The 22,682-nt window shown below is 52.4% G+C and overlaps 2 protein-coding genes across 2 annotated transcripts in view; both read left to right on the top strand.

The window, feature by feature from the left end:
- The window catches only part of MACF1 (microtubule actin crosslinking factor 1), a 139,306-nt gene extending 132,193 nt beyond the window's left edge, over window positions 1-7,113 (top strand). The window contains 4 exon segments of the mRNA XM_030964653.1: window positions 1,471-1,588; window positions 2,867-3,078; window positions 5,369-5,492; window positions 6,478-7,113. Coding sequence (XP_030820513.1) covers window positions 1,471-1,588; window positions 2,867-3,078; window positions 5,369-5,492; window positions 6,478-6,737 — 714 coding nt within the window. The 3' untranslated portion in view covers window positions 6,738-7,113.
- A 1,884-nt stretch (window positions 7,114-8,997) lies between these two features.
- Window positions 8,998-21,168, top strand: LOC115912851 (bone morphogenetic protein 8B-like). The gene is made up of 7 exons (XM_030964623.1): window positions 8,998-9,403; window positions 15,829-16,021; window positions 17,343-17,491; window positions 18,028-18,222; window positions 18,777-18,856; window positions 19,169-19,279; window positions 20,934-21,168. Exons 1-7 carry the CDS (start codon window positions 8,998-9,000, stop codon window positions 21,081-21,083), a joined length of 1,284 nt encoding a protein of 427 aa, XP_030820483.1. The 3' UTR covers window positions 21,084-21,168.
- The last annotated feature ends 1,514 nt before the right edge of the window (window positions 21,169-22,682 follow it).

Here is a 22,682-nt window from a genome sequence, read left to right as displayed (position 1 = left end):
TCCTGTAGGACAACTAAACCCTCATCCCTGCTACTCCTCACTGGGGCAAGGCTCCCCTCCCAGGACCTGCATGTACCCTGAGAGTGTTGTGGCCTGAAATGAGCCCAGCCTCCTTTTGAACAGGGCTGGAGCACCCTGTGTCCCTCTGATGTCCCCACTGCCCCTGCCCAGATAAAAAAAAAAAAGCTGCTTTTTCACATGCAGTGATGGTGCCCACCCAAAAAGATGCCCCAAAAGATGCCCAAAATGAAACAAACTTGGATGTTGGAAGTGGATGACTCCTGAGAGCTCTGGCTTTCATTTAGGCAGTGATTATAGAAATGTCTTCAACAAAAACTGAAAATAATGAGAATTTATTTGTCCCTGGGCTTGGCTCTTGAAGGACACCTCATGGAGAGCCTGGAGAGAAGGAAAAAGTTTTCCTGCTCCCTTCCCTGCCTGTGAGCACAGTGGCAGCTCTTTAACTGAGACAAGGACATCTTGGTAGGACCCTTGAGCAGGAAGATCCACCAATGGTCCAGCTCCCATATCCCTGTGGGTCAGAGATGTCACCTCCTGCCCTGACCCATCCCAGACACTTTGCATTCCCTGTTTTCATTGAATCTCTTATTTTTTGCGTCTCCGCCCACAGAAAATATTCCTGTTTGGGGTTTTTTTCCCCTTTTTTTAGTCATTCTGGAGAGGGTCTTGCCTCCAAAACCTGGTTCTCCTGTCTTCTCATCCCAGCAGGTGCTTGCACACCTGGATACAGAGCTGCCACATCCCCAGGCTCTCCATGTCCCTCCAGGTCTGGCAGACACCCAGGAGCCTGGGCTTGGGTGTCCAGGAGGTTTAGGGGAGCTTTACAAACACATGCTTTTGATCTGAGGTGCACTTTTTTGATATCACAGGCATTTCAAACCACTAATGAACATCGCAATCACTAATCAGCATTGCTGGGGACTCCTGCCTGGATTCCCATCACTCTGCACTCATCCAAACATCCTCACTGGGCAATTGCTGCAGCAGGGGCTTTGTGGGGTCAAGTCTGAGGCTCAGGGGAATCCCTGGATTTCAGACTTGGTGGTGATCAGAGGTGTCTGGCTCAGCTTGTCCTGCTGAATCAGCCGGCTCCTTCCCACATGGGCTGCACCAGGAGGGCCAGGGCATTGCCAGCCTCTCTTTCCTTCACAGAAAAAAAAGAGAAAAAAACTAGAATTCTGGTTGAGAAAACCCATCCAACCCCAAATTCTGATATCTCCTTTAACAGCTTTAAAATTAAAGCATTTGGGTTGGTTGCATCATTGTCAAACCAAGCAGGAAAACTCCCCATCAGCTGGGGTTACCTCTCACTTATTCCAGAAGAACCTGTCTGGAGAAGCCTTTAAACTGTGGAATGGGTGGCTGAGAGCCTTTGGTGCAGCCTAGGGAGGGAAGGAGCCGTGTTCCCCTGGTTGTTCCCCTTGCCCTGACCCTTTCCTTGCCCCACAGTTCGGCGATTCCCAGCAGCTGCGGCTGGTCCGGATCCTGCGGAGCACGGTCATGGTCCGTGTGGGAGGAGGATGGATGGCCCTGGACGAGTTTCTAGTGAAGAATGACCCGTGCAGAGGTGAGGCTTGATGCAATCTGAGTCTTCCCACTCACGGAGGGGAGTTTGGATGCTGTGGCTGGGTGACCAGCATGATGGGTCATTGTCCAGATGGGCAGGAGCTGGAGAAAACAGATCCAAAGCAAACCGAGAATTTGGAATCACCAGATTTGGTGATGCTGCAGCTAACCTGGCAGTGTTTATCCAGGGGAAGAGGGAAGGGTTGTGTTTCCCTTGGTTTTAAGGCCTCAGCAAGTGGAGCTGGGGTCAGCTTCTCCCCAGAACTTTGAGGTTTGGCAGTGGTCAGAGCCACTGGGCTGGACCAGAGCCATGCCCAGGGGGCAGAGCAGGATTAGCCAGGGGCTGGCCAGGACTGGAGCGTGTTTTGGAGAGTGCTCCGTGTTTCCCTGGGGTCTCTGGGATGTTAATTGCTTCGGCTGTGTCTTGTTCAAGCTGCTGCATTCCGTGCTCCGGCTGCCCGACGGCTGTTGCTGAAAGCAGCATGATTTACAGCGAGCTGAGCTCCTGGGAGAGCCCTCAGGCTTTTCCTGCTCCTCCTCCGCCCTTCACGCTTTGCAGCAGATGTTTTGCAGCGCTGACATCGAGGTTGTTTCTATCCCTTGCTTATCTCAGCGTGGTGCTTCCCTCCTGCCGTTGCTTTCTTGGCTCTCTGGCCCCGGAATTGCTCTGGTGTCCCGTAAGGCTCGGTGCATGCCCTCGCTCTCTGTTTGAACACCCCTGAGCATGAAGCACCCTGGCACAGGTCAGCTGAAGCCCACAGACCTTCTCCTTGCTTGGTTGCCCCTTGCTTGTCAAAAGGAGACCCTCCAGCTCTTTGAGGCGTTTGGATGAAAGTTTTTTGAAAAGTCGGTTTTCAATGGCTGGTTGGAAAAGTTGGGAAGGGGGTTTTCTCTCCTCTCTCCCCAAAAAATGAGTGGAGAGCTGTGAGAGGGCAGAATCTCAGATTCGCAAGAATCTCAACTCTCCAAAGCTGCTTTTGCTGATTTTAAGCCACGTTAAAGATCACACTGGCCGCTGTTGTGACATGGTGAGTTTAAGGCCATCAGGATGCTTCTGAGCATCCCGTGTGAACTCCTGGCCCTGGGGCAGCTTTTAATCAGCCAGTTTCTCAAAGAGCTGATCCATGGCTTTAGGGCAGAGCAGGAGAACCTTGCTGCTCTCAGAGCTGGGCGTGGGGAGATGCCCAAGGAAGCTGCTCCCAGCCCTGGAGCCTCCTGAGCCCTGATGAGGATGATGAATCCCTCCAAAGCTGAGTTCTCCTTCCTCTCTCCCTTGCAGCACGAGGAAGGACCAACCTGGAGCTGCGGGAGAAGTTCATCCTGCCCGAGGGAGCCTCGCAGGGGATGACCCCGTTCCGGTCGCGGGGCCGCCGATCCAAACCCTCCTCCCGAGCAGCCTCCCCGACCAGATCCAGCTCCAGTGCCAGCCAGAGCAACCACAGCTGCGCCTCCATGCCCTCCTCTCCAGCCACCCCAGCCAGTGGAGCCAAGGTGGGGACAGGGGGGAAGCTTTCCCTTCCCTTTAGGGACTCCAGAACCCAGATGGGGAGCTGCAGGTGCAGGGAGGAGGAAGGTTGGGGCTTGGGGGTTTGAGGAGGGCTCTGGAAGGTGCTCCTTGGTGTCCAGGTGGGATGGGGGTGGGATGCTGCAGGACAGATTTCCAGGTTTCCAGCCCTGCTGTGGCTCCACAGGAGGGTCCCCAGCGCTGGCCGTGCAGCTGAAGGCTCCTGGTGCCCTTGGCAGGGCTGTGGTGTCAGGAGGAAACCATCACCCCTCATCTCTCCTTCCCCACCATGTCATTATTTCATCACCTTTTGGGTTTTTTCCCTTTATTTTAATTTATGTAATTCCCGTTCGGTTCTCGCTCCATTTTAGTGCCGTTTCCCCCCCATTTTCCAGATATTCTCCCATTTCTCTTTTTTTTTTTTTTTTTTTACCACTCATCCCACCTCTCCCCCCCTCTCCTTGGCTTTTCCATTTCACAGACTCCACACCACTTCTCCCGATGTTATGACAAACCCTGGTTGATAAACAGTAAAGCGGGCACCCCCATGAGGGGAATCGATTATTCCGACTTCCAGCTCCCCAGCGCTGAGGTAGAGTATGGTCTGCCAGCCCCCAGGAGCTGCTGGCAGGCTGGAGTGCCCCTGGCACGGAGCCATCCCACTGCCCTGCCTGCTCCTAACGCTTTCCTCCTGGTAGAGCAGCGCTTGTAGCACCGCTAACGCTCCGACTGTTGGTTTTTCATGAGTCTCCAACTCGGATTAAAACTTAAATAATCGGCTTCAAAGTGAAGCACAACGCTTTCAGTTCACCCTCACCTGCTTCCAAACCGTGTTAATCCTCTCGTGCTTTGAAAAATGTGTTAATTTTCCGAGCTTTATTGGAAAGGGGCCGCGTTTGGCTTCCCAAAAATTGAAATCCAGCAGCCGAGTTGAGACTTGAAAATCAGCTACAGCGCATGCACCGTAAGCACACCGCCTCAGTTTTATGGAGAGCTTGTGTTTATCACTGTGTTCAAGCACGTCTGGTGTGTCCAGCCACCGCCTTGATGCTCCCAGGAGGATGAATTTGGGCTGAGGCTTTGGTTTCCCTCCAGTTTTCAGCCTCCTCGTGGACTTTTCCTGCCCTTGCGAGTGGGTGATGAGAAGCACTGGGTAGATCCCGGTGGTTCCCTGTGTCTTGCTCAGCGGTGCTTCCATGTGCAAAATGGATTAATTTGGTTCACCAGGAGGTCAGGAGCACTTCCCCAATTGCCCCAAATTGATGCTTGCTGCCTATTTTAAAATAGGATCAAGGATGAGAATCGAAATCTCTGATGATGACAGTGGTACCTCGAAAATCGTGTATTAATGGATTTTGATTCCCTCAGCTGCCCCTCTCTCCCTGCAGCTCCAGTTTCATCACATTCCAACATTTCTGAGGTTCCCAAAAATCACAAAATCGCAGGGGATGGAGGAAAACCCCTCCAGCTGTGGGAAATGCCCTCTGGGATCTGTGTATCTCTCCAGGGATGCAGCACCCCTAAAACCCCAGGGCTGGGGACACCACAGGCAGGCGCTTTCCTGCAGCTCTGCCCCAAACCCAGAGCTTTGGAGGGTGAACTGGAACTGGAGCTGCCTTTTCCAGCTGGATCCAGGTGCCCTCGCCCTGCTGGCACCTTCCCCTTGGCTTCCTGCAGCAGCAGTGGGAGCTGAGTTGCCTGTTGTGCTGCTTCACCCCACACCAGCTGCACTTCCAACATCTCAAAGGTCGGGAAAAGGCACCGTGAAAAGAGCTGAGCTGCTGTGGTTTGTGTCCCTGTCCATCACTTTTCCAATTTGGCTGCCTCTGGGCACTGGGAGTGGTGTGGACATCAGCACCAGGGTGTCCCTGCACCTCTGCCCACAATGGGTTGTGCTGCTTGAGATCCTGAGTTGGACTTGACCTTCTAAAATGCTCCTGAGCTGCTTGGATGCTAAAATCCCTATTTTTCCCATATTCCACATTCCCTTTGTGGAGGTTTCCAGCCCAGCTGATGCTGCCTCTTAACAGCTTTGCTCAGACTTTTCTTTTTCAGCCTGCAGCTCACAAGCTGCCATTCCCCTCCAAATCTTCAACATTTGGGCTTTTCCCTTATTTTATAAACCACTGAAACAGCAGCTTGTGCCTTCCCTGACCATTGAGATGGGGGTTCCTTAAATGCCCAGATTTTTGCTGAGGATCTGATCTGGGCTGTCACCTGGGCCTGTCAGGGTGCAGGTGGCAGCTGAAGGATGTCCTGTGTGTGCTTCCTCCCAAGGTGACCCCCTCGGCAGGCAGCAAGCTGAAGCGCCCCACCTTCCACTCCAGCCGGACCTCCCTGGCTGGGGACACCAGTAACAGCTCCTCGCCAGTCTCAACAGGTGCCAAAACCACTCGGGCAGGTGAGTGGGGGCAAAAGATGGGAAAATTCCCCCCTGGCACACTGGGGAAAATACAGAATATTTGAGGGATGGGCGGTGGGGGAGGAGAGGCTGGCACAGCTCTGCAAGTTAATGCATCAGGAGAACAAAACTTAGGGCACCAGGAGGAACAAAAGGGCATCAGGAGAACAAAACTTAGGGTATTGGGATGAACAAAGGGCATCAGGAGAACAAAACTTAGGGCATCAGCGGAACAAACCTTAGGGCATCAGAGGGAACATAACTTAAGGCTTTAGGAGGATCAAAACTTAAACCATCGGGAGGAGCAAAGGGCATTGGGAAGAGCAAAACTTAAGGCATCAGGGAGAAAAAACTGTAGGGCATTGGGGAACAAAAGGCATGAGGAGGAACAAAATTTCAGGCATCAGGGAACAAAGGGCATCGAGGGGAGCAAAACTTGGGGCATCAGGAGGAAGAAACCTTAGGGCATCATTAGGAGCAAAGGGCATCATTAGGAACAAAGGGCATCATTAGGAACAAGGGGCATCATTAGGAACAAGAGGCATTGAGAGAAACAAACCTTAGGGCATCAGGAGGAGAAAAACTCAGGGAGGGCATCAGGAGGAACGAACCTTAAGGCATCAGGGGGAAAAAACCTTAGGACATCAGAAGGAACAAAGGGCATCAGGAAGAACAAAACTTAAGGCATCAGGGGGAAGAAAACTTAGGGCATCGGGGGGAACAAAAGGCAGGAGGTGGAACGAAACTTAGGGCGTCAGGGGGAGCAAAACTGAAGGCATCAGGAGGAGCAAAGGGCATCGAGAGGAGCAAAACTTAATCTATCAGGAGGAACAAAACTTAGGGCATTGGGAGTAACAAAACTTAGAGCGTTGTGGGAACAAAAGGCATGAGGAGGAGCAGAACTTAGGGCAATTGGAGGAACGAAACTCAGGGCACCGGGAGGAGCAAGCCTCCCTCCTGAGGGCTGTGCGGGCTCTCCCTGCAGACCCCAAGAAGGCAGCCAGCCGTCCCACGAGCCGCGCCGGGAGCCGCACGGGGAGCAGGGCCAGCAGCCGGCGGGGCAGCGACGCCTCCGACTTCGACCTGCTGGAGACGCAGTCGGCCTGCTCGGACACCTCGGAGAGCAGCGCGGCCGGCGGGCAGGGCTCCCGCCGCGGCGGCACCGCCGCCAAACCCTCCAAAATCCCCACCATGTCCAAGAAAACGCCCACTGCCACCCCAAAAACTCCCGGCCCTAAGAGATAATACTGTACCCGCCGCCCTCCTGAGGGAGAGGAAGGGAAAAGCAAACAAACAAACAAAAAACAAACAAAGCACCCAACCTGTGTCCAGTTTTTAACCCTACATTGGATGTATATTTATTCTAAATGGGAGAAACTATATTGTTAAAAGTGTAAAAGAAAAGTTGTGTTATGAAGCTGCCTTATTTGGATTATTTCTTTTTGGTTTTTTTTTTGGTTTATGGTTTTGTTTTTTTTGTTTTTTTCTTTTTGTAAGTTACTATTTTCATGTGAATATTTATGTAGATAAAAAAAAAATTGCCTCTCGGTGACCCCTGTTTAGAGAGGGGCCTGGAAAACTGAAATGTGGGAGAGAAAGAAAAAAAAAATCAAGAAAAAGATTAAAAAAAAAAAAGGAAGCAAAAAAAAAAAAGGTCAAGATGTGAAAGTGTAAAGAAAAACTAAAATATAAATAGGATTTCTGCGCGGTGCAGGGTGTGAACCTGCTTTATCTTTTAGGATTGTTTCCTAAATGCATCTTTATAAACTTAACTTGCTGTCTCAGCAAGGTAAATTATATTTAAAAGCAAAGACCTGAATCCTGCAGTGTTCAAGGAACTCTCTTTTTGTAAATCACAGATACCTCAACCAGAGAAACATGAGGTGAGGGGACTTGGGGCTTATGTTTCCATTTTTTTTAAAGCTATGTGGTTTTATCTGAAGAAAGCGGAGTTTGACTTTAATAAAATTTGCACACACTACAGCAAAGGCCGTGACAATTTTGCTGTCTTGAAAATACTGTCCTGACAACTTTGTTTTTAAAGAACAAACCGAGGGTGAAGGGTTTGGGGAGGGGTTTGAGGCGGAGCTTCACACCAGAGGATTCGGGGTGGGATTGCAGGTCTGGATCACTGGGATGCATCCCTTAGAGGTGGTGGGCCCTCCAAAATCAAGGAATCTTCTGCATTGATGGCTTAACCAGCCCGCCCCGAGGTGTTCCTTACACAATCACTGTTTTATCTGCATCTCTTTGTTTTCCTATTTATTATTTAACTGGTCATTCCACTTCCAGCCAGGCTGAGATTGATGTGAACTCTGCTCCTAGGAGAAATCTGGACTTACACGCACAGTTGCTTGTCCTTGAAATGAGTCTCACCAGCACACTCGCTGCAAGTCCTGTCTCGCTTTTGTACGCTCCTTTTTCTTTGTAATAAAATCCAACTGACCAAGTGACCAGGAGACGAGGGCTCTGCACAGCTCCTGTATTTATTAAATATTGTTCCTCTCCGGCTCTGACCGTGTTGCTGTGTGATTCTCTCAATTGGTTTCAAATTGAGGCAAAACCGAAGCTCTACCAATGAATTGTTTAAAAGAACCAGACACATTTTTGTATTAAAATTGCTTGCGGTAATAAACAATCTTGCCTCCTGCTTTATTCCCCAGTGTTAGCTTTGTCAGGATGAGCTGGAGCTGCTTATCCCATGTGGGGGGAAGGCAGTGGCTGTGGGAGTCAGGGGGTGTTTGCACCCAGGTTTTCTTGTGGGATGGAGCAGGGAACCACCCAGCCCCAAAATTAAACGGTCCAGGTGGGTGGGTGAGGCTGGGGTGGGGAAGGGATGCAAGGGGGTGTCCAAGGGTTTGGCTGCCCTTGGGAGTGGATGCCCAGATGGATGAGTGTCCCCAGGTGTGAATATTCATGGATTTGGGTGCCAGTGTGGGTGGGTACCCCTGGGTTAGGTTTCCCACAAGGGTCAGTATCCCCAGGTGTGAGTATTTATGGATTTGGGTGCCAATGAGGGTGGGTCCTCCTGGGTTTGGTTGCCTACAAGGGGGAGCCTCCTCAGAGGTGGGTGCCCATGGGGTGAGCATCCCTGGGAATGGATCTCCATGCATTTGTGCACCCACGAGCAGGAGCATCCCTAGGGATGGTTTTGGGTGTGGGTGAGGTGGGAACCCAGGGCTTTGGGTGCCCACCAGGATAACCATCCCCAGGGATGGGTTCCCATGAATTTGGGTCTCCACGGCTTTGGCTACCCAGGAGGACAAGCATCCCCAGGGATGGGTTCCCATGAATTTGTGTCTCCGCGGCTTTGGTTTCCTGCCGCTTCTCATGCCCAGCGATGCTCCCCGTGCCCCGCAGCCACCGGGCGGGGAGGGCCGGGGCGGTGCCGCTGCAGGGACCGTCCCTTTCCCTCTCCCCGCCGGGGCGGGCCGGGGCCGGCGCCGGGGCCGTGCCGGTGCCCGGGGCCGCTCCGCACGGGGCGGGCGGGGGTCCCGGCGGTGCCATGGGGCGCGGGGCGGGCGGGGGGCGGCGTGGGGCCGTGGCGCTGCTCTGGGTGGCGGCCGTGCTGTGCCAGCTGGGCACCGGCAGCGTCCTCCGCCGCCGGCTCCACGCCGCCGGGGTCCCGCAGCGGCGGCTGAGCGGCGGCGAGCGGCGGGACGTGCAGCGGGAGATCCTGGCCGTGCTGGGACTGCCCGGCCGGCCCCGGCCCCGCGCCCCCGCCCGCGTCCCCGCCGCCGCCGCGCCGCTCTTCATGCTCGATCTGTACCACGCCGTGGCCGGCGAGGAGGAGGAGGAGGGCGAGGAAGCGGCGGTGTCGCGGCCGGTGCTCACCGGGCTCAGCACGCAGAGCCCCCCGCCCGGCAGCGTCGTGAGCCGCGCAGACACCGTGGTCAGCCTCGTGAATATGGGTGAGAACCGGCGCGGGGCACCGGGAGGACCGGGGAGCACCGGTGGTACCGAAATGTGCGGGGCACCGGGAGGAGCGGGGGGTACCGGGAGGACCTGAGCGCACCGGGGGATACCGGTGGTACCGGGATGTGCGGGCAGGATCCCGGAGGTTTTGGCAGGACCGGAGACACCGGGGCGATCGGAGCACACCGGGGCTCACCGAGGGTACCGGGATGTGCGGGCAAGATCTCCGCGGTTTTGACAGGACCGGGAGGATCGGAGCGCACGGGGATGATCCGGGTGGTTTAGGCGGGACCGGAGAGGACCGGGGCTCACGGAGGGACCGGGGGGATCAAAGCAGGCAGGAGGGGACGGGCAGGACCGGCGAGGAGGCGGCGGCGGAGCCGGGAAAGCACCGAGGGGACACCGGGGACAGCCCCGGCGGGACGGGCACGGGGCTGAGCTGAGCCCAAGCCCAACTCCTGGTCCGTGACCGTGGTACCGGCAGCTCCGAGCATCCTTCGGGGTGGTTTCTCAGTCCTTGTTCAAATAAGGAACTTTTTTGCCCAAAGTTGAGCTCAGTAACGGGGGAGAGGCGGTGAGGGACACGGTGGCCGTGAGGGACACGGTGGCGGGGTGAAAGTGGCCGGGATGAATCCCAGCTCCGCTTAAAAAGGGGAAATGGAGACGGGGAATGTCCTGCAGCAAGAAGGAGCCGAGGGAGGCTCCTCCACCCCGCTGTCCCCGTTTCAGCGGGCGCAAGGTGGGCAACGAACGGGGCTGGGGGCAGGCGGGACATCGGCTCTGGTGCCAGCAGCAGGGTGACCCTCGGTGGGACACTGAATCACGGCTCCAGATAAAATCCTCCAGGCTGCTAATTAGTGCTGGGATCCCGTCCGGCTGCTCACCAGGCTCCAGCATCCCTCGTATTTCCAAGCAGCACAGCTAATCCCAGCCACAAACACTCGGGATGGGATAAATCCTCTCCCAGGGCTGAACTCAGCGGGATTTGCAGACCAGGAGTTCGGATATGGAGCTTTTCCCTGCCCCTGCTCGTTGCTTTAAGGGGTGTTTGGGTGCCCCAAGCACAAAACCCCACACAACCTTTGAGGATGGGAAGAATCCCTCCCTGGAGATGGGAGGCAGGGAGGGGGATCTGCACCCTTGGGAGGAGGTTTAGGCGAGGCAGGGGCTGTGGAGGTGTCTCCCACTCCTTCCTACACCCCCTGTACCACGTGTGGGTGTGAGGAGTCTCCCTGGCACGGACCCAGGCGCTTGGGGTGCCCACAGGCGCAGGCACCCCGCACCCAGAGCCCTGAGGGAACTGGTGGAGTTCAGCGTCCTGGGAAAGCTGAGCGTGATGGAGGCAAAAACTGAAACACCAAATCCCCTCAGCACTTGGGACAACACCCAAGCACCAAAAAAGGGCTTTAAACTGGTCAGGTCTGATGGCAGCCACGGTGGGATGCTCAGTTTGGGAGGGGCACTGCTGCCCTTCCCAGTGCTCCTGGAGTAGCCAGGAGAGCTGTGGAGCCCAGCTCCAGCCTTCCATTTGAATGGCTTTGATTTCTGCGGCTTCCTCAGCCCCTTCATGTTAATTAAATAAGGAGTTGGTTTTTTGTTGGTTTTTTTTTTTTTTGGTGGGAGAAGGCCAGCTCTCATTTGCATACATAATTAGCTGCACAATTATCCTGATGGGACATGCAAATGGGGTAAAGTCTGTGCCCCATTGGGCACTCGGACCTCTTTGGAGCTGTGTGAGCCGGTCCCGAGGCGCTCCTTGCTCCTGGGAAGGGCGAGTGACAAAAATCCCTGGAGCACAAACAGGGCCCGGTTCGGGGACAGGGGCAGCCCCGGCTGCGTTCGGGGATGTTGGATCTGCCCATCCCACCCCACCCCTGCTGCTCCTCCCGCTCCGTGCTGTTTCTGCGCCCTGCCCGCAGCACCCGGCGGGGTGTTGGGTTTGTAAGCCCGGGGTGAGCATGGGCTTTGGGATTTCTCCTCAGCTGCGAGCCACGGATACGGGCAGGGTGTAATTGTGGAGCAGGGAGATGTGGAATGGGAAGGGGGTGAGGGCTCACAGCGTTCCCGAGCCCCCCAGGGCACCACAGCACACACATCCCCTTTCCATGTTGGCTCCTGGTTTATGGGTGTCCCATGGCAAGGGGGTGGAATTAGATGATCTTTAAGGTTCCCCCCAACCCAAAGCAGCCTGTGATTCCCCCGTGGCTGTTTCAGATGTGCCCACAGCCAAAACATCTTCCTGGAAAATCCAGGGAGCTCTGCAGAGGAACCCAGGACACCTTGGCAAATCCAGCCACAGCCCCCCAGGCACCCCAAGTGTGGGGTGGGAGCTCAGGGCGGCCTCTTTAATTGAATTTTAGGAGTTGGGAAGTGCTGCTCCACTCCAGACTGGAACTTCATCACCCACTGCCCTCACCCCACACATTTACCACTGAAATCCTGCTGCTGTCAGGATTTTCCCAGCCCTGGCTTCATTTTGCAGCCGCTTGAGCCTCCTCTCCTGGGGGCAGCCTGTGCCAAGGTGTCAGTGCTCTCTATGGACCCTCTGTGTGTGATTGAATGGGAAAAGCTTCCCAAATAAATCCTGGGATCCACCTGGGACAGGGTGCCCCTGGCTGAGCTCCCAGTGCTCACCCCAGGAGGATGGAGGAAGCAAACTGGGACTCAGGACGTGTTGGGATAACTCCTAAATCCCTCCCTACTTCAGAAAGCCTCCAGAGCTTTTTTTTTTTTTTCCCTGCTTGCTAGCAAAGGACAGCATCTTTCCTGCATCTCCTTTAAACCTATTTTAGGATGCAGAGCACTTGATGTGGTTGAATATCCTGGCATTTCCTTTTAATTTGGTGTCTGAAATGATCGTGGGGACCCACGGGGAGCAGCCAGGCCCGGTAATTACGACTGATGCACAGTTGGTAGAAGTTTATAGAAGGAAAAACGTGCAGCTAAGAATAACCTGGGGAGCAGGAGGAAGGGAAGGGTGGGATCTGGGAAGAGATCTGGGAATGCTCAGGGATTGGGAGGAGGCTCAGCTGAGATGGAGCTGGGCATCCCCTGCCAGTGGAACGGCCCCAAGGCTGTTTATATCGCTTTTTAATAATTTTTAGATTATTTTTTGGGGGTGATGGGAGCACAGAGGGGGCGCTCAGCTTTGGGGGGAAGGTGCAGCAGCTCCTGGGGATGATGCCAAAGGAGGGGGAAAGGAGAGCAAAGCGCTTGGGTTGGGCTTTTTAGTGCCTCTCCTCTGCAATCCGGATCATCCACCCACAGATAATTGAGGGTTGGCGGTGTGGCTGAGTCAAGCCGGAGCAGGGGCAGGTTCCCAGGCACCCTGGGCTCCCCAAACCACAGGGGGGGCACCTCCAGCACACCCCCAGCAGCATCTGAGCACCCACAGCTCTGCTGGGTGCTCGGGGGGGACTGCAGGGCTCTCATTTCACAGCAATTTGGATTTTAGCAGCGAACACGGGGGTGTTGAGCCCTCTCCAAAAACTCCAAACTGCTCCAAAATTCCTGTTTGGGGGGCTCCAAGCTGCTGTTTGTGCACCAGTGGTGGCACAGGCTCAGTCCTCCCCCTCCAAAGGGGTTCCCTTTTTCCTCCCTGAGCAGCAGAGAATTCAGGGATTCCTCCCAGGATTGCATCCCAAACAGATCCAGCTTATTTGGTTCATCAAGGAGCTCAGCTAATTGCAGCTCAGCTAATTTTTGCATTTCTCCTGCTGTCAAGGTGTCCCTGGGCTCCCCTCCCACCAAATCCCCTCCTCTGCCTTCACCCCTGGACCCCCCCATCACCTCCATACCAAAAGGAAGTTTTCATTAAAAAAAAAAAATTAGCAGAGGCTTTCACTCTTCTCTAGGGACAAAAATCACCTTTTGGGCTTTTTTATCTGGTGTGAGGTCTCTGTGACCTCTGTGGCTCTGACAAAAAAATCCTTCTGCCCATCCCTGGGTGAGGGTGCAGCTACAGCCGAAGATTTTGGAGCAAAGTGACCAAAAACACACAAGGGGACCCCACTCTGTGTCTGAGTGTCCCCTGGACTGGTGTGGGACACTCACAGGGGGATTATCAGTGCTAAAACCCAGAGGTGATCACTCTGCTCGTATTTTGGGGGGAATTGAAAGATTTTTATGAGCCACAGCAGCTTTGGCAGCACCAAAAATCCAGGAGAATAAAACCCCCCCAGGATGGGATGGTGGAAGAAATGGAAAAGAGAGAAGAGCCCGAGGGACTGCAGAGGGTTTGGGGGGCTCTGTGTGCCCCCCGAGGGGGGCAGGGGTTGGGTCAGGTGCCCGCAGCATCCTCCTCATCCTCCTGCCCAGCTGGCAACCACCCTGCCAGGGCAGGAAGCGCTCTCCGCATCCGCCCTGCCCGCCCGGCCCCGGGCTCTTTTTATAACACAGCTTGTGGTGAGGCCAGGAGCTGCAGGGAATGTGGGATTTGAAAAACAAAACGAAATTAAAAAAAAAAGAAAAAAGGGGGCAAAAAAAAAAAAAAAAAAAGAAAAAAAAAAAAACTTGTGTGTATGTAAGTAAAATCTTGAGGTTGGGTTTGGAGGTTTGGAGATGCATTACTCTCTCCAAATATATGTGTGTATATATATATATATAAATATATATATATAAAAAATATATATATAATATATATATTATATATATATATAAAATATATATATTATATATATATAATATATATATAAAAATATATATAATATATATAAATATATAAATATATATATATAAATATATATATAAATAAAAATATACATATAATATATAAAAATAATATATATTTATATAATCTAATTTAGATATATAAAATTATATATAAATACATAAATAAATATATTATACTATATCATATATAAATATGTATTTATATATTTTAATTTATTTCTATATTTATATCTATAATTTCATATATTTATACTTAATATTATATTAAAATATATCTTAATTTTATATATTATAATATACTTTATATATTTATATATTTTTAATATATTTATATAAAAATATATATTTTTTTTTTATATATATGAGAATGGCAAGCTTATGGTGGATTAAATTTGGAATATTTCCTCCCTAGAACTGGTTAAAAAATGCATTTTAAATGTTTATTTTTGATTTAGTTTTAGTTTTAAAAGTAAGTGCCAGGTTTACGTTTGCACCCAAAGCAGGAGAAGCTTTAGTCACATGAAATATGATTCAATCATAAACTTTATATATATATAAAAATATATATGGGAATGGCAAGCTTATGGTGGATTAAATTTGGAATATTTCCTCCCTGGAACTGGTTAAAAAAACTAATTTTTTAATTTATTTAATTATTTGTTTAAGATTTAAAAGTAAGCGCTGGGTTGCATTGTTTTTGTGCCTGAAGCAGGAGAAGCTTTAGTCACATTGAATCATATTTAATCATAAACTTTATATAAAATTATATATATGGGAATGGCAAGCTTATGGTGGATTAAATTTGGAATATTTCCCCCCTGGAATTGGTTAAAAAATGCGTTTTAAATATTTATGTTTTATTTAGTTAATTATTTGGTTTAGTTTTAAAAGTAAGCGCAAGGTTACGTTGCTTTTGTGCCCGAAGCAGGAGAAGCTTTAGTCACATTGAATCATATTTAATCATAAACTTTAATTATACTCAGACCAGGAAGATTGGGGTATTTTTAAAGAACAATTTGAAGCAAATAATTGCACATTAGCAAAACTGTGGGGGCTGCATTACCATAGAGAAAGGAAGGTTTATTCGTTATGGATGAACAAAATAAAATCAGATTTTTCCTGTCCCAGCGTGATGGAGAAATAAGGGGTTTTCAGGAAAAAGGGAGGGATTTTTTTACAGAGCAGTGACCTGATAATTCCCCCCCCAGCTCCCCAAAAACACACAGGTTAACAATTTTTATTTGTGGATAAATTTTTAATTAAGGACAAATCTTTACTTGTGGACTTGTAATATCCAGTGATGGCCCTGATGAGCCCTGGGCTTGTCTGCTGCAAGAAAAGTTTGGAAAACCTCAATTCCTGCTCGAGATGGTCCTGCTGAGCCCCAAAACCTCATTTTTTGTGTGTGTGTTTTTCACTTTTTGATGAACCACAGAAGGCTGCAGCCCCTAAAGCCCAGCACGTTCTCTGTGCTCCTCCCATAGCCAGCATTTGCGCTTTTAATTTTATTTTTATTTTAATTAATAATAAAGGAAGAGGGCTGGGAGGGAAAGCTGGTGGGTTTACACCAAAATAAATCGCAGAAATAGGGGAGGCTGATCCAGATCCAAACCCTCAGGAGATGGGAACTTCCAACCAAGGGCGAGCAACTCAAAACCAGCGGGTTTATCCCCAACATCCACTTGGTGGGGTTCAGTGGGGAGGTTCTAGGCTTGTCTCAGCCATCCCTGAGCCCTTTTTTTCTCCTCAGTGGAGCAGGACAGGGATCTTTTGTCCCCCAAGCCCTACTGGAAGGAGTTCAGGTTCGACCTGACCCAGGTGCCGGCGGGAGAGGCCGTGACGGCCGCCGAGTTCCGCATCTACAAATCCCGGGGCGTCCCCAGGCACGGCAACAGCAGCCTCCACGTCAGCATCTACGAGGTGGCTGCCCAGCATTCCAACAGGTCAGGGGCTGGGAAAGGCCGGGGGGGGGGCAGGAAAAGGGCTGGGAATGAGGATGAGGAGGGTGGGAGTGGGGATGGAGGCAGGGGGAGTGGGGACGGTGTGGAGAAAATGGTGTGGGGTGATGGGGAGGGGAATGGGGGTGAGGATGAAGGTGATGGGGGTGGGAATGAAGGAGATGGGAAGGGAATGGGGATGGAAATGAAGATGATGGGAATGGGGGTGACGATGAAGGTGATGGGGTGGAAAAGGGTTTGGGAATGAAGGAGATGGGAAGGGAGCGGGTATAGGAATGAAGATGATAGGAATGGGGATGAGGATGAAGGTGGGAATGAAGGAGATGGGAAGGGAATGGGGATGGAAATGAAGATGATGGGAATGGGGGTGAGGATGAAGGTGATGGGGGTGGGAATGAAGGAGATGGTAAGGGAACGGGTATAGGAATGAAGAATATGGGAATGGGGGTGACGATGAAGGTGATGGGGTGGAAAAGGGTTTGGGAATGAAGGGAGAGGGGGGGTGGGGTAGGAATGAAGTGATGGGATGGGGGTGAGGAGAGGAAAGAGGGAGGGAGTGAAGGGGGGGGGGTAAAATATAGTGAGAATAGGGAAGGGGAAGGTGAGGGTGAGGGTTGGGAATGAGAAGAGAAGGAAGAGAGGCGGATAGGAATGAAGATGATGGGAATGGGGATGAGGATGAAGGTGGGAATGAAGGAGATGGGAAGGGAATGAAGATGATGGGGATGGGGGTGAGGATGAAGGTGATGGGGGTGGGAAAGGGTGTGGGAATGAAAATGTGAATGGGTAAGGGAATGAAGAAGATGGGAATGGGAATGGAACTCAAGGAGAAGGGAATGGGGTGATGGGGATGGAAATGAAGATGATGGGGATGGGGGGGATGAAGATGATGGGAATGGGTGTGGGTACAGGAATGAAGATGGGAATGGGAATGCAAATGAAGGCAATGGGAATGGTGCTGAAGAAGAGGGGAATGGGGTGATGGGTATGGAAATGAAGGGGATGGGAACTGGGATGAAGATGGAGGCAGGAATGGGGACCAGCTCCAGGCTTTCCCTCCCCACCCCACCCACAGCGGCACCGCCGTGTCCGGCTGCTCCCACACCTTCCCCAGGGCGGTGCCACACCCTGGATCTGCGCCTGGGCAGGGAGGGAGCTTTTCCCAGGACACCCCCGTGGTGTCCAGCGCCCAAGAGCCGGGATCTGCCCAGGCACAGCTCCCAGGAGTCATTCCCATTCATCATCCCTCCTGCTGCGGCCCTTTGGGCGCTGTTACTCACCTGCTCCTTTCCCCCTGTTCCCGCAGGGAATCCGACCTGTTCCTGCTGGATGTGCAGGACCTGCGTGCTGGGACAGAGGGCTGGCTGGTGTTTGATGTCACAGCTGCCAGCAACCACTGGTCAGTGGAGCAGAAATACACCCTGGGGCTGCGGCTCTACGTGGAGACAGATGATGGTGAGCCTGCCCGACCTCCCTGCAGCGTTTGGGGACAAACTCCCAGGAATTGGAGTCCTGTGGATGTGCTGGGGGGTTGATCTCAGTGCAATTTTAAATCTCCAGCTCTGATGGGTGCCAGCAGTCTGGGTTTGCAGGTTCTGATGGCGTGGACTGTAATTAACCTCATTAATAGTTAATGAACTCCTTACCTGGAGGGATCCTCTGTGTGTGGGGCAGAGGATTAACCCTCTTTTCCCCATGGGATTAAATCTGCTCCAGCAGTGCCTTTTCCAGGTGGGAAGGCACACAGAGAGCAGCTCCTCTTCCATGGGAGGAGGAACCACAGCCCCATCCATTCCTTGGGGTGAAGGACAAAATCACTTTTCATCCCTGAATAACCCCCTGCGACCATTTCACGCCGGAACAGGAGGCTCCAACCCCTTGGCGTGCCCAAACCACATCTCCTGCTGCAAATTTCCTGTGTTTTTCATCTCTGCTTTAACCAAACGAGTTCTATTTGAGGCCAGACCCCAAAGATGGTCCTGTCCCTGCAGGGCACAGCGTGGATCCGGGCTCAGCCGGGCTCCTGGGGCGCAGGGGACCCCGCTCCAAGCAGCCCTTCATGGTGACATTTTTCCGGGCCAGCCCCAGCCCCTCCCGTGTCACACGAGCAGCCAAACCCCAGAGGAGGCGACAGCACAAGAAATCCAACGACCTCCCCCACCCAAACAAGCTCCCAGGAATTTTTGGTAAGGTGTTTCCTGCAGGAGGAGGAGGGATGTCCCTATGGAAAGCACGAGGCTCTGCTTGTCAGCACCTCGAAATCCCAATTTTTTTGGCCCGAGGGAAACAGAGCAAAAAAAGTTCTGAGGTTTTAGGGGTGGAGGTTTTTGCAGTTTGGGAGGTGCAGAGAGGGTTTGGGTTGGATGCCCTCAAGGAAATGGTGCTTTGTGAGCGTGTCAGGATTACTGAATATTGGAATTTTTGCCTCATTGCCCTTGGCTTTGGAGCCCTGGGAAGGTGTCACAGCTCCAGAAAGCTCAGGCAGGAGGGGAGCAGGAAGGCCTGAGTTTGGGAAACCCCCAAAGTGAGCAAAGCTGGGGTTTAGCCCTTCCAAGGCTGAATTCCTTCATCCCTATATTGGAATACCAATTCATAGGCCAGTCTGGAGCTGCTTTTCCCTTTGTGCAGAGACAAAGGCTCCTCTCCTTTGGCTCTCCTGGGCCAATCCCAATCCCAGGGGCTGAATCCCACCTCTGAGGGGGAACTCCAGGGCTGAAACCCCGGTCCCCTTTTCCCACAGATGACGTGCACCCCGCGGATGGGCGGCAGGTCTGCCGGCGCCACGAGCTCTACGTCAGCTTCCAGGACCTTGGCTGGCTGGTACTTGTCTGCTGGGAGAAGTAAATGACCAAAAAAAAAAAAAAACCCAAAAAACCCCTATCATTCCATTCCCCCACCCTGGGCTCCCTCCCAGGCTGGATTCTCCTGCCCATGGAACCACCCCAGGAGCTGGGAAGGCAAACAGGAACTGCCACAACCCCAAACCCCAGCGGTGACCCCGAACAAACTCATGCCCGATCCAAAAAACCAAAATAAACCCTTGCTGAGCTGTTTATGCAGGCGGGGAATGGATGAGGGGGCACAGAAGGGTGAAACCCTTGATGTAATCCCATTTTTTTTAAATTTTTGCAGGACTGGGTGATTGCTCCACAGGGATACTCAGCCTACTACTGCGAGGGGGAGTGTGCATTCCCACTGGACTCGTGCATGAACGCCACCAACCACGCCATCCTGCAGTCCCTGGTCAGTGCAGCCCACCAGGGCAGCCCTGGGGGGACACCCAGGGCCCTGGGGAGCACTCAGGTCCTGAGGAAGAGCTGGGATTTTTGGGATGAGCACGGCTGGGTTCGGGGTGTTCAGGTGGGAAGGTGCAGGTGGGCTCCTGATGGAAATAAGGAATTAGTGGGTGAATGCCCATCTGGGTGGGTTCATGCACATCTGGGTGGGTGCACGCCCATCTGGGTGGGTTCATGCACATCTGGGTGGGTTCATGCCCATCCAGGTGGGCCCTCACACATCTGGATGGCTGCTCACAGGCTGGTCCCCACCACAGGCTCACAGGAGGTTCCAATACGGAATTTCAAGGCATTCATGGAGAGACCCAGAGCGAGGGCACAAAGCTCTGTCCCTCATCCTCATCCAGAAGCAGGATTTTGTCATCCCAGAGCTCCCTCACCTCTTCATTTCCTGACTGCTCCAGTTTCACAGCAGTTGGGGCAAAACTGATGATTTCTGGCAGATTAATGATCCCTCTGCCCTGGCAATGAGCTGAGGAGCAGACACAAGCCCAGGGCACACCAGAGCCCCCCCAAAAAAGTCTCATTGCCATCCCTGCATCCTCCTCTCCAGCTGTTCCTGAGGGTTTACCCACAGCCCCAGCACCCAAACGTTGGGCTCAGCATATTCCCAGCAAGAAAAGCTTTAATGCCTTGGGTTTGTTTTTTTTCCCAAACCCACCCCACATCCCAGCCAGAGCTTTAATTTCTGGAATTTCCTGCCCTGTGAGTGTTTGGTTTCCCAATGGCAGAGCCACCCCGGCTCCGGTGCTCGCGGTTAATTACAGGGAGCGCCGAGCCCTCGGCCCAGCCTTTGAAGGTGTCGCCTGGCTGGGGTTAATTTTGACATTAACAAAACTTCCAGGGGCTGGGAACCATCCAGGGAGGGGCTCTTTTTTTCCCCCTACACCCACCCATCACCCCCAAACCCAGCGCTGTTCCCAAAACGGAGCTGTTGGGGCAGGATGTGAATCACCTGGATCCGGCCCTTCTGGGAAGAGCCAGGGCAAAGGCGGCTGTGGAGCCGTGCCAGCCCCAGCCTGAGCTGCAAATAGCAGGGTTGGACAGCAAAAACACCGGACTTCCGAGCTGGGAGAGCTCGGCTGCCCCTGCTCTAAATGAATCGCACATGTCGGGGCAGCCACCAGGGCTCCTGTGTCCTGCCAGCCTCCTCCAGCCCTGCCCAGCAGGAAAACCCCGGGATAACGCCTGTCCCCAGCAGGGAAAAGCCATCCCAGAGTGGAGTCCTGGTCACAGAGCTGTTGTGGACTTGAGGGTTTAAGTTTGGGGTGGGGAATCTCTGTTGGAACAGCACCCAGCACCCCACGCCCACACCAGGGCCTGACCCGTGCTGTGCTGATTTATGGGGGGTTTTTTTAGTCATTTGTCTATTTTTGTGAGAAAAAGGACCCTGAAATCCCAAATTAATGAAGGGGCTGCCTGGCCCACGCAGTGCCATGAGCCCTGATCCAATATAAACCACGGCAGGGACTGCCTGGAGTTTCGAATAAATATTTTTGCAAAAAGATGGAAAGAATCCCCCCATTCACCCAGGGCTTTTTGGTTGGTTTGCTGCCTGGAGCCACGTTTGCTGGCACTGACGGGCTCCATCCATCCCCCAGGTCCACCTGATGAAGCCTGAGGCCGTGCCCAAGGCGTGCTGCGCCCCCACCAAGCTCAGCGCCACCTCTGTCCTCTACTACGACAGCAACAACAACGTCATCCTCAAAAAGCACCGGAACATGGTGGTGAAATCCTGCGGCTGCCACTGATGGACAGGTCCCTTTCCCACCCCTGGATATCCCATTCCCAGCCCTCGATGTCCCATCCCCACCCCTGAGTGTCCCATTCCCACCCCTGAGTGTCCCATCCCCACCCCTGAGTGTTCCATTCCCACTCCTGAGTGTCCCATTCCCACTCCTGAGTGTCCCATCCCCACCCCTGAGTGTTCCATTCCCAGTCCTAAGTGTCCCATTCCCATTCCTGAGTGTCCCATTCCTGTCCAAGTGTCCCATCCCCACTCCTGGATGCCCCATCCCCACCTCTGAGTGTCCCATTCCCACCCCTGGATGTCCCATTCCCAGCCCTGGATGTCCCATTCCCACCCCGAGTGTCCCTTTCCAATCCCTGAGTGTCCCATTCCCACTCCTGAGTGTCTCATCTCCATCCCTGAGTGTCCCATTCCCGTCCCTGGATGTCCCATTCCCACTCCTGAGTGTCCCATTCCCACTCCTGAGTGTCCCTTTCCTACCCCTGGATATCCCATTCCTGTCCAAGTGTCCCATCCCCACTCCTGGATGTCCCATCCCCACTCCTGAGTGTCCCATTCCCATTCCTGAGTGTCCCATTCCTGTCCAAGTGTCCCATCCCCACTCCTGGATGTCCCATCCCCATCCCTGAGTGTCCCCTCCCCATTCCTGAGTGTCCCCTCCCATTCCCACCACAGCAATGTCACCCTGGGTTTCTGCTGCATGCATGGAAGAGGAGCTTTGTGGGCTGCATCAGAGCAAAACCCATTATTAATAATAATAACAATAATAATAATTAATAATAAAAGCCAAAAATAAACCCCTCCCACCCCTTTCTAGAAGCGGATGTAAATAATATAAAACTTCCTTTTTCTTATCCTGCTTGATGAGACACAGTTATATACAAACATATATATATATAGGAAAGAGAGGATTTTTGGCAGATTTTGTTTTGTCTGTGACTGATGAGTTTTCCCTGTGCTGGAGGCAGTTTTGGGGGGGAGGCAGCATCCAGGCTGCTCTGGGGCTCAGCTGTTTCTAGCTGTGTATTTCTCCACTAACCCACCTCTACCCAAGTGCTTTTAATTCCCTTAATGAAAATATCATCAGCCAATTAAGCAGCTGGCTGACTAACCCCCTCCTGTTTACCCAAAGTTCACCAAACTCAGCCAGTTGGAAAAAAAATAAAATATCCATATTGAGCTACAGGACTGTTATAAAATAAACGCAAAGTTTGGAAAGTAAACACGGAGTTTCTCTTGCTCTTTGTTTTTTAATGTCACAGCACAACAGGGCTCTGTTCAGAGGGCCTTTTGCAATGAAAAAAAGACTCAGAATTGGCTAAAATTGTACCTATTTGCTTGAAAATGAGCCCTGATGTGAGTTTTAGGTCAGGCTGTGCCCATCCCGTGGGCTCCCAGCTGGGCTGTGACCAGTCCCAGGCAGCTTCCCCAGGTTATTTGCACAATTAAATTATTTATTTGCTCTGATTTTAAAAGGAAAAGGCCTGTCCTGGTTCTCAGCTCGGATACCTGGGGAACCTTACATCAATAAACTAGGAAAGAACCCGGCACAGTCAGGGAAAAATCCCAATAAAAAGCCCACCAAAATAAGGAAGATTTG

The sequence above is a fragment of the Camarhynchus parvulus genome, chromosome 23 (genome assembly GCF_901933205.1).
Source record: "Camarhynchus parvulus chromosome 23, STF_HiC, whole genome shotgun sequence".
NCBI classification, from domain to species: domain Eukaryota; kingdom Metazoa; phylum Chordata; class Aves; order Passeriformes; family Thraupidae; genus Camarhynchus; species Camarhynchus parvulus.
This window is presented reverse-complemented; position numbering and strand designations above follow the sequence as displayed.